The sequence below is a fragment of the Cyclopterus lumpus genome, chromosome 1 (genome assembly GCF_009769545.1).
Source record: "Cyclopterus lumpus isolate fCycLum1 chromosome 1, fCycLum1.pri, whole genome shotgun sequence".
In the NCBI taxonomy this organism is placed as follows: Eukaryota; Metazoa; Chordata; class Actinopteri; order Perciformes; family Cyclopteridae; genus Cyclopterus; species Cyclopterus lumpus.
The window spans coordinates 6,475,382-6,486,466 of NC_046966.1; the positions used below are offsets into that span (position 1 = coordinate 6,475,382).

Consider the following 11,085-nt stretch of genomic DNA (forward strand, 5'->3'; position numbering starts at 1 on the left):
CCAGTCCCTAGATATGCTGCTATAGGCCTAGGCTGCTGGGGGACATCTTAGGATACACTGAGCTCCTCTCTCCTTTTCTTTATTGCATAAACAATCTCAACTAAAGTCCACCTACTAGCCGCTTTGTGGACCTCTCGACCATCAACAGGTGAGGTCGGTTCAGTACCACGCACGTGTGCTGCTGCTCTGCCCTCACATGTTGTAGAGTCATTTGTCCAATAGATGGCAGGATTGAGATTACATAGTTCTGCAATATTCACCTTGAATATGGATGAAAATGATCAGATGCCATACGTGTTTATTGACTGAAAACAGATACGTTCAGTCTGATAGAGAAGCAGGAATAGTTATAGGACAGGGGATCTATGAAGTCAAGGGCATTCATTAAGAAAGTGCCAGGGGGTATCACAGTAAATAAAAAATAAAAAACATTTTTAATGTGTGCAAGAATTTCTTCATTTCTTTTCGTGAACGTATGCAAAGATGAGTGAAAGAGAAACAAGGATGAAGACCCCTACACAGTGTGAACAAATCAAGAAGATACACTTGGATACCAGCCAATACATCTGGAGACTCAATGTCTTGACATTTTCCCTCAGAAATTCTGTGTCCACATGAAACTGAGAGGAATGACCAGAAAAGTGACATTTTTTAAATCATGCCAAGACACTGCAAATATAATATAAATGAGTACACAGTAAAAAAGAAATAAAAAAATCATTCACACGGTTTCAATGGAAAAAAATCACAGATCAGTTTTGTTTGTCTATGTTAATCAAAATAACACAACATTGGAAGTTATTACAGACACACAACATTACAACTTCACAATTTTATAAAACAACTCTATATATATATTTTAAAAAAATGCTCTTCTGTTTTTTTTATTTCCAGAATGATCTTTCAAATTGAAAGCTTTCAATTTTCTCTATCCAAAAAGTCAACTCTGTGTCAGGGACCAAGGTTAATTGTACACTTCGAGCATGATAAGATGATTCTGTTATACTCTCAACTTTGCCTTTGGTGGTGTCAGTGCCTTCATTATCGAGCAGATCTCAGATCAGAAATAACGATGCCTGAGAATATGAGCGCACATTTCTCATGAGAGCTGGTGTCAGATGAAAACAAGAAGAAAACCAGAAACCTGCCTGAAGACGAGGCTTGATTTGTCAATGAAGGTGCGTACTGCTGCCAAAGGTAACAGAGACAGTTGGAGGAACACAAACATGTGTTTTGGGCTTTCTTCACTCTATTTTCCAACAGCAAGAACGTGAAGATCTTGTGACGTGCGGAAGTGCGACCAGCAGCTCTCTTGTGTACTTCCTCCGTGGTCAGAATAAGGATGTGAGATGTGCTGGGGTTGACTATTCTCAGGCAGTGAGGGGGTAACACTGCACTCAACGTCGGCCAGTTGATTTCATCTTAAGTATTTAAGCAGGACGCAAAGTGTTGTCAAACAATGAGAAACTTCTGAAGAAGAATCCTTACCAACGAAAAGGCTGGTGATATTCTCCAAGAACCCTTTTCATGCAAAAAAACCTTTTCTTTTAAAGAAAGAGTTGTTGAAACCATAGGTGTTAAAAAAGACCGCCCAAAACCCAGCCACCCACCACATCAGCCCTTCAGGGTTCTAAATAAAACACTTGGAATATAAAGGGGTCCTCTGTAGAACCCTGTTGGAGGAGTTCTAGATGAATCCCTACATTAAAGGGTTCAGAAGTTCCTGAGAGGGTTATAGGTTGAACCCTCTGAAAGGGTTCAAGTGGACTGTTTATAAAAGGTTCTACCAGAAACCCAAAAGGGTTCTGTTATGAGGACAAGCTGAAGATCCTATGTGGTTCTAATTAACACCTTTATGTCTAACAGTGTAACAGCTTGTGACGAGCACATTGCTGCATTTGGCCTTTTCATGGGATTTGTTGACAGAAAGAAAAATATAGATTAACTCTCGTCTTTTAGCACAATCACTAAAATAGCAACATCGTTTCCATTTCCCCTGGAATATACGTGCTCCCGTACAAAACACACACCAACACAAACACACAAACACAACCCCCTGCCCCATCATGGTAATATGATTCAACCCGTTCCTCGTAACATCAACATGACGAGAGAAAGTAGGAAGGGCATCTCCTGCCAAGCTGCCAAAGGCTACAGTTAATGCGTGGGCACAATTACACTCGACAGTTCCTCCAACAACCAAAACGACATTCACTGCCATCCTAAATTCCTCATCAAGTTGGTTTTCGTTGAAATCAGTCGAAGTCCTTCTTTAGATTCAAATGTGATTGAAGTGTTTTCTTAGTGCGTTTAGGTGATGAATCACAATAATAAAGTCATCCCTGGTTATATAGCTGTTTGCAATGGGCAAAGTACAACGATAGAGACATCAGCAATCAAGGAAGTGTTGATTTCAGAGGTTGCCAGTAATTTAGCGTTTATATGATGGGACTCCTGTTAGGGGAGGGGGGAGGGGGGGGGGGGGGGGGGGGGGGGAAAGAGAGAGAGCTTTCAGATACCTTAATTATGTCTTGAAAAGCGTCAATAGACACAAAAAGAAACGGAGGTGAAAATACAGTAACTGCTTGTTTGGAGCACTATAATTACCTCAAGCCACATTGTCTGGTTATGTATCATCACCTGCAAAAAAAGATTTCATATGGAAGTATAAATGAATTGTTATGGCGTGTATTTGAAGTGTAGTGAGACACAGTGAGTCATTCAGACATACCATCCTCGACATCTGATGTGGGCACCCTGAGATGAACACCTGGAAGAAATGAAAAGATTGTTAATGTGGTTTACAATGGGAGGGCGTCAAACCATCACCTTGTTGAGCAAGTTTTTGACAAGCGAGCCGAGGCAGACCCCCGCGCACGGCTCAGGTTAGATTCTAAAAAGTAATTAGAGACCGAGCCCAGTTTCCCCCAAAGCCAAGACAAAAATACAATAATCTATATCGCTGTGCTTCCCCAGACATCGTTTAAGTGAGAGGAAACCCAGTGAGAAGATTGTATTCGTCGATAGTTACGTTCCTTAGATCAACATGTGCTGCACCTGAGTTAATGTTCAAAACACAGTGGGAGTACATGCCTCAACAGGCTGAGAACAGAAACCTGTATGTGGGGTTAGGTTTCATGTTGACGAGACCAATACTTTTAGCCAATTAAACTACTTAATAATACGTCAGAAGGTCTGGAGCAGATTTGCAGTTTTTCAGGTCGCTAAAACCAGCCGACAGGTCGAAAAGATCCGTGGACAAAACATTCATTTACACCTCTAGAAAGAGACAAAGCTAGATCAACAACAGGAGCAAGAGAATGTCCAAAGATGGACGTACCCATAAGGGGTGCTGTGGAGGGCCTTCGGGTCTCTGTGAAGAAAATGATGGAAGAATGAAAAGTCAGAGATCTACTACAGAAAACAATCTTTGTGTTTTGGCCCGTCATGAGGTGTGCAGCGCCCACGCCGCTCCATTCAACTAAACAATGAAAGAGCGTGTACTTTCCCTTCCTGAAAAACATGGCTACTTGCCAGGTGCTCTACAGGTTTGTTCACTTCCTGCTATTGTGCTTTCAAGCTCGGCCTATTGTCTGGTTAAATGTAACGTACAACGTTGTTTGTTGGAGAGACACCTGAATGAAAACTGTTGAGGGGGATTGTCACAGCAATACCACAGCAACACTTGAGAGGGAATTAGGAGCTGATGAACTTCCTAACACTAGCTCTAAGCAACTTATACTTCTTTAGAATGGCACAATCTTTTTTTAAATTAATAGAAATACAAGCTTTCATTTGAATTGTGTGTTTTTATGCAATAATGCAGATGACTATAACAAAGTACACTGACAGTTTGAAATTCATTTTACGAACGGAGCCTTGTTTACCAGCCGCTATAAGAAAACAAAACTACAAAAACAATCGAGCATTGCTTATTATCTGAGGTCCATTTTTTCTCCTTTTCTTCCTCTGCTGATCTGATCCGTGACTCAAAGCAAGGAAAATATTTGGAAACACAAGAATCTGTGATGGGTCGCACTCCTAACTGATGACATACCGCACAACGTTGAGCATACAGAGCGTCAGTGTTCAAGTTTCACTATCAAATATCATAATAGTGCTGTAGTATTTAGTTGTACATCAGTAATGTAGCGAGTCACTACGCACTACTGTTTATCAGAGTTTAAAGGAAGTAAAAACAGGAATAACAAGAATAACACAAAACCTCTTTCAAAGTTAGAGGACGCCTGACTATTGTTTGAAGACGGACATGAATAACCCGAACTTCTGGAATATCTCATCTCATTTTTTAAACCAGATTGCATCACATTCAATGTAATGCAATCTGGTTTCTTAGAGGAAGAAGAAAATCCTAAATTGAACCGGCAACTATTGTTAAATCTCCCTTGTACTTTTCTTTTAGATGCGTTAATACTCAACAATATATGTGTTGGTTTGTTTTGACCAAAAGCCAAAGGAGGGCCTGTGTACTCACTTTGAGATCGCTTTCTGTAAATCAGCAGCGCGAGCAGCAAGCCCACGATCAGCGATCCGATGACCACCACGGGAGCCACGATTCTGGTGGCCGGATCCAACACCTTCCGCTGTTCCTGTTCTGAATGGATCAAATTGAACAATACAGATTTGATATTTTCATAACGCTCTCATATTAGAGAGTATACTATTCAGGTCGAGACACAAAAAGAGTAAAGACGTATGCATGCACTGGCGGGAAGTTCCCCCTTGAAATACTTCTAGAAACCTCCAGTAAAACTGTTGATAGTTTTCCCATCAAAGATGGACAAAACCAGACAAAACAAGTAGCAAAACTCAGTCTTATCAGGGCCGCAGAGTTTTCTCTGCTGTATGAGGGTTGTTCTTTTGAGGTTTTGAGAAAGATATCAGATTTAAGCCGAGTTCATCCTTTCAAAGATCGCTGTCCTGTCCCACACCACCCAACTTGCTGTCTTGTAATCGGGTGTCAAGACGCGGTAAATTAACGAATACCAGGCGCCTGGCGGCGGAACTTTCCTTGCCTGTTTCCTCATGGCTTTACCATTCATAGCATGTTTGTTTTTTTTCAACCTTTCGTGAACAACAAGCTCCATTGGATCACAGTTTTCACTCTTTGGTTTCGGTCCTCAATGCGTTCATGTGACCTCACGTGTGACAGGGGCCGAAACACACACTGTACGACATTTCATTGTGTGAAGCAAATACCTTCGGTTTTTGGCGCGTCCATTACTGGGTATTGGGTCTTTTCCTCTAGGCCTCCGCTGGCATTGAACACGCTGCAGGTGTATTTGGAGACAGAGGATTCTTTTCCTACAACCAGCCTGCTAGAGAGCTGAAACAGACCACCGGCTGTCTGATTCACCTCAGTTGTAACGTTACTTGTCAGCTCCGCGATGCCCTCGCCGAACCAGCAAAGTTGGCCTTTTGGGTAGCCGCCATCGGAGTTACAGGTCAGGGTTTTGTCTGCATTCAGAGTGATTGTTGGATTGCTGTATTTGGCTGCAAATAATTTTTAAAAAACACGATCATTAAGCTGAACATTACACCGTGACGTCAACCAAATGACAGCCATAAAGCATCACAAAAAGAAGTGGACCATTATATTTGAAAGTGTGTGGGAAGAAAGACACAAAACTGGCCCCTGCGACAGGCATTCCTGTATGTAATTATTTGTAACACTGAAACAGAAAGTACGTAAAGACAGAAAGTGAAATGCCAAGGTAATGGGATCAGGAAAGTCCCCTGGACCTCGGAATAGTCTCCAGGGCAACAAGTACATCTTTTAAAGCACCGTTTTCTGTTTGTAACGAGACTGTTTTAAACGCTCACATGTTTTGGGATTGGGGGGTTTCGAAGGTGCATTTAAGACTCAGAATGGTCAGAGACAGCTGTCTAAATGTGTGTCGGTGGTCCACTGAGGCCTGGAGGCTCTCACCTGTGACTTTGAGATGGGTGCGTTTGAAGACAGTACCGCGGTCCGTTATCACATCACACGTGTAATTTCCCTTGTCCTCCACTGCGGTGTTGTTGATGAGCAGGGATACGTTCATGTTTCGGACATCCCAGGACGGCTGGGCAAACAAAAAGCCTGGTTTTTGCTTTATGATTGCCTCTTCGTTAAAGACCAGCAGGGCGTCGGTGTTGTTGCGGTCCGCTTTCTTCCAGCTGACTATACGTATCAGCGTGTCTTTTTGGAGGGTTTTGACGACACATTCCAGCAGCGACTGCCGGCCGTACTGTCCCAGCTGTTCAGCCCTGCAGTCCAGACTTATAAATTCATCTGCAGAAGAAAATACGAGAGGATGAGACGTTACAGTCGGTAGCAAGCAGCCTTTCAAATTCAAATTCTCTGATTGAGGAGAGAATTTACCTGTGTTTGCATTTTCTATGCTGAATAAGATAATAAGGAGGATACACATTGAGGCCATGTTCATTTACCTGAAACGACAGAACAAACAATTTGTGATGTGTTGATCAGATCAAATGTAACAAACGCATACACATGTTTTAACACAATGGGTTCTATTTCCTACCCGAGCGCGGCTGCACTTGCGACTCCGCACATGACCTCCGACATTTATGAACGCTCTGAAGAGCCTCACAATAATGCACACATTAACCATTGGTGGGGACATTAATATGCATTCTGGTATTTTGCAGGCTGGATTTTGCTGTTGTTGTTGTGACAGATGCTGGTAAGAATGACCGAATTATCTGCATTTTTCTTCTCAGACAATCTGATTTTTTGTTTTTGTGCAATTACCAATTGTTTGCTTTCAGCATTGAAAGTAATTAAAAGAGGGAACGGCTTAATTGTGAGTCGCACACGGTTCACTGTTCTTCGGGTTGCATTTTGGTGCAGTTGGATTTTTCTCTTTTTTCAAAAAAGGAACCGAAAACCGAGGGGGAAAACGCTCGTCAACTGATTCAGGACCAGAGCGAACAAACTGCAGAGACAAAGAGCAGCCCTTGTCACATTTATTCATTTTTTTTTAGCTAGCTCCAGGGGTTTTGTTAGCGCTTGAGATTCTTTAAGGATATTTACAGAAAGATTATCATAACAAACAGCACAGGGAAAAAATATGTACATATAAAACGAACACACTTGGATGTTTGACTTCATCACAGCACTGAGATCAGGGTTTCTAGATTATATTATATTATATTATATTATATATACCTTATTCATCCCCAGGGGGAAATTTCTTTTGATAAACACACAACAGAAAACATCTGTGTCTGTTCCTGTCAAACAAACACGGCAGCCAGAGACAATCGTTTATCATTCATTGTGCATTAGCTAACCGAAGCAATAGAGCAGGTTTTCTTTGCGGCGGCCTTTCAAAAATGGGATGAAGGTGAAAGCAACAGGACGCCAGGGTGTGCCGACTGCCGATCACGAATTTCATCTCGAGATCTCCGTTTTCACTTTTGTTTCCTTTTTGTAACTGGACTTCATCCTGCCTAGCGGGTGGTTTGGTTCCGGCTGACACAATAGAAGTGGGAAGAAATGAAATGTTATTATCTGTGGGTGAGTTCAGGGGGGGGGGGGAGTCTGTGCGAAGTGGACCAGTGGTGCATGAAGCCAAACTGGCTCAACATCCAGGTACAAAATGACCCGGAGCGGTTTCTTTAACCCCGCCTCCCAGCAATTGGCCATTTTATTGTTGTATTAAATGATGTGAAGATTATTCTCTGGACAATCAGAAGGCACCGAGAGCAACCAGCGCAACTCTAAGATTAGAACGAGCACTGTGTACATTGTGGTACTATGCGCTGCTTTCTATTAGTTAAACAAAACGATTGACCTTTGCATCCCTGCAGTGCGTTATGTAAGAGTGAAACAAGGGTGTCGTGTTCTTTCATGAAAATAAGACATACAGCCATAATCCATAACACCTGTTCTCCCGAATGGAACAAAGCTGCATAGATGCAGTTTTGACTGCATTTGTGACTGCAGCAGCTCAGCCAAGGGGAAGCGAGGACTCCACAGAGCACATTCTTCTGTGTGGGTGTGCAATCGTCCAGATAAAATGAGTTAAGAAACATTTGATCCCTTCCGCAAATCTTTTTAAACCGTCTTGTTTGTTGAGAATGTGGCACCGTATATTATCCTCAAGAGATTGGCGGTAACCGGCACCGATGACACTGCTCAGAAGATGCAAAAATAAATTAAAAAAGCAGCCTTAATGTATTTGTCCCATAATGTGGTAACACGGTTCTAACTATGCATGCCGAGTTTGCTTCCGTGTTTTTTTCCCCGGATATTGTGACATGAGGCTGTTCGTCCTGTTTGACCACTTGTTTTAAAGTGTTTGTATTCACTCGCCCTTGAAATGAGCCGGCACATTAAAACAAACACACAAGGGAAAGAGAAAGTAGAGAGATTGTTTTCGTCAGCAGAGGTGAGGCAATAATATCATCTTGGCTTACAAAGACCTGACGGAACATCTCTGATGACCCCTGTGCTCCTTTTACTTTACTTTCAGAAAGAGTGTTGCACACGCTCACTGTCCTTCTGAAACGCTGATTCAAAATGTTATATTAACACCAAGATTTTTTTTAAATGTTCCACTTCCAAATACCGGTTATCCGATATTTCTAATGAACGGTATCAGAATCTGCCTGTATCAAACACATTGGCCGATCCCTAGTTTTAACCACGGTAGTATTGTTTTGATCCCGAAGTACGCGTTCTATCATAATCCTTTTTCTCCATTGAAGAACACGGACCAAGTGGCCTTTCTGCTCACTTCCTGTCTGGATATCATCATGACCGACCTGACAGCCTTTCCTCCCCAATGACCGTCACAATAACTGCGAGGTCAAGGAACTGTGCTGTAAGTCGATACTGTTACAAAAAAAAACACTGACTGAAACAAGTTAACATGTAAAATTAACAATTATAATAAGATTATTATGAGGGGAAAGTGAGGGGTAACGATGACAAACCGGCTATATGACATACGTCATGAACATCTCAGAATTGTAACCAAGACACGTGAATATCTTTGGCTTTTCTTTTCTTTTGCAATTCCTTGTTGCTTATCAGCCAAAACAATATACGACAACTGTGCTAAAATAATAATATGAGCTGATGTATCGGGGGCGGCTGACATGACACGAGCTGACAACCCCATCCACGTTTCGGGAATCCCTGAATCTCAAATAGGAGGCGACGGTCGAGCTCCTTTTGGAACGTTGGGATCCACATACATGAAGATAGAAAGATATTCAAACAGACATCTACATGTCAGTCAAGTGAGTCAGCCCTCACTTTCATCACCGAGTCCTGATGCAACTTTCACTCATAACTCTACAACCGCAGAGTCAAATGAAAAGCCACTGCAGGAGGCTCATTTCTGCTCCAGTGAGGATTGCAAACAACCCCCCCACCCCCAAAAAGAAAAGTCGTGGAATGTCTATTTAGAGAAGAAACAGCACGGCTGACTTCCCATAACAAATAATAATGCTGGATTTATTGTGTGATACAATGTAGTTTGACGTTTATTTAATCATTAATTATGGAAAACAACAGGGGGAAACCTCTGCACTACCACTAACTGTGGTCTGGATATTGGACGGAGTTTTTGGCCGAGAGGACTGCTCTGTATTTGTCACGCATTTGCCGTGCTTTTAGTTTGTAGAAAGTTCTCTTCACAAATATGTGAAAGGTTTTGTAAAAAGAAAGTTGTTTTGTACATGGAGAACAAAACTGTACAACAGTTAGACCCGAATGACAATTGAAGGGGCCGAAAGAGAAAAAGATCCTCTGAGCAACAGTTGAATAAGAATAGAAGGAATCACCAGTCATTGGTCAAATTAATTGGAAGATTAACATCAAAAAGTGCGTTCCTGTTTCAAGTGCACAAACATGCCTGTAAAAAGATTGAATATTAACAGGTGTGTTAATATTACCAGCTATCGTTAAAACATCACAATAGAAATAGAAGGTTAGTTCAGGGTTAGCAGTATTGGAATTGGATCAATGAATATCAGATGGACAAAATATGGACAAACAAATCAAAGTATAAAACTATTCAATCCAACCACCGAGTAAACTGCACAGGGCCCCAAATATGTAGAGCTCAAACGCACCGTTATGTTTAAAGAATAAGCTGATAGGGGAAATACAAAAACTAAGGTTATTTTGGGGGAAATAGTTGCAACAGTAGTCTCCTCTCTTTTGGGGCCAAAACTATTAAAAACATAAAGAATACATTTAGATTCTGAATTATACTCTTTCTGAAAAAACATCAACGTACCAGGTGACCCAAAGTAAAGTAAATATATATACATAGACATGTGTCTATGTATATATACGAGGAACTCGAGCGCTGTCAAAGCCGCGTGCACGACGCTTCTGAGATGAGCTCGCGAGATTATTTGACTAAAACGCGAGTCGAGTCGTTTCCTCGTAGAAAACAATCCGAGAGTTAAGACACATAACAGTTCGCCTTCTTCTCAAAAATAAATACATTAAATAAAGTAGGTTCGAATCCCGCCATCCACGAAGCTGGACAGACGCACGTACACACGCCACACACGTACGCGCGCACCTCGCCGCCACGCTCCCTTAACGCAACGCACGCAACACACGTCGCAACGCGTCCGCTTCCAAACACGACGACCCCTCCGGGTCGATACTCACAGCACGAGCTCCTCGACAGGGCGACGTCTCTCCGGCGTCGGGGCGATTGTTTTGACTCGCGGCTGGACGTCCAAATGGACGCTACCACGATGCCTTTGTTTTCTCCTTACTTTCACTTTCGTCGTGAGTCCGTGCGCGCTGATTGGCTGCTGCTGGTCTGTTGTGGCAGCAGGTCGGTGGTAGTTCCTGCACGAATTTATTTGTAAGTGCCTGTGCATGTTTTTGTTTTTTTTTGTCCTTTTATTTTGAAGTTCCTCCGGTGAGACCGGAAATAGATGTACCTGTCGCAACTTGACATTGCAAAAGGTCCGTTAGTTTTACGTTTACTGAAGGAGAAGGAGTTCATGTTTGGTTATTCTTCAATCCACTTTACGGACTGCTAAGCTCCTAGCTGGAACGGGAACAAGGTACTTTGTGTT

The 11,085-nt window shown here is 42.2% G+C and overlaps 1 protein-coding gene across 2 annotated transcripts; it reads right to left on the reverse strand.

The window, feature by feature from the left end:
- Positions 1-281: 281 nt before the first annotated feature.
- Positions 282-10,840, reverse strand: zgc:174863 (uncharacterized protein LOC100136852 homolog). Of its 2 annotated transcripts, XM_034551196.1 has the most exons (9): positions 10,667-10,794; positions 6,386-6,453; positions 5,951-6,295; positions 5,221-5,514; positions 4,496-4,615; positions 3,341-3,373; positions 2,732-2,770; positions 2,608-2,640; positions 282-2,454 (listed from the first exon to the last, which is right to left on the reverse strand). In XM_034551196.1, exons 2-8 carry the CDS (start codon positions 6,447-6,449, stop codon positions 2,627-2,629), a joined length of 909 nt encoding a protein of 302 aa, XP_034407087.1. In that variant the 5' UTR covers positions 6,450-6,453; positions 10,667-10,794; the 3' UTR covers positions 282-2,454; positions 2,608-2,626. The 2 variants fall into 2 exon arrangements, with proteins under 2 accessions (XP_034407087.1, XP_034407097.1); XM_034551206.1 differs by lacking the exon at positions 3,341-3,373 and having other exon boundaries at positions 10,667-10,840.
- Positions 10,841-11,085: the final 245 nt, after the last annotated feature.

Excerpts from the sequence above, each read along its gene's own strand:
- zgc:174863 (XM_034551196.1), bottom strand. The coding sequence starts at position 6,449 with ATGAACATGGCCTCAATGTGTATCCTCCTTATTATCTTATTCAGCATA. Across the intron at positions 5,515-5,950 it reads CACCCATCTCAAAGTCACAG|CCAAATACAGCAATCCAACA; the intron begins GTGAGAGCCTCC and ends AATTATTTGCAG. Across the intron at positions 4,616-5,220 it reads GGACGCGCCAAAAACCGAAG|AACAGGAACAGCGGAAGGTG; the intron begins GTATTTGCTTCA and ends TGATCCATTCAG.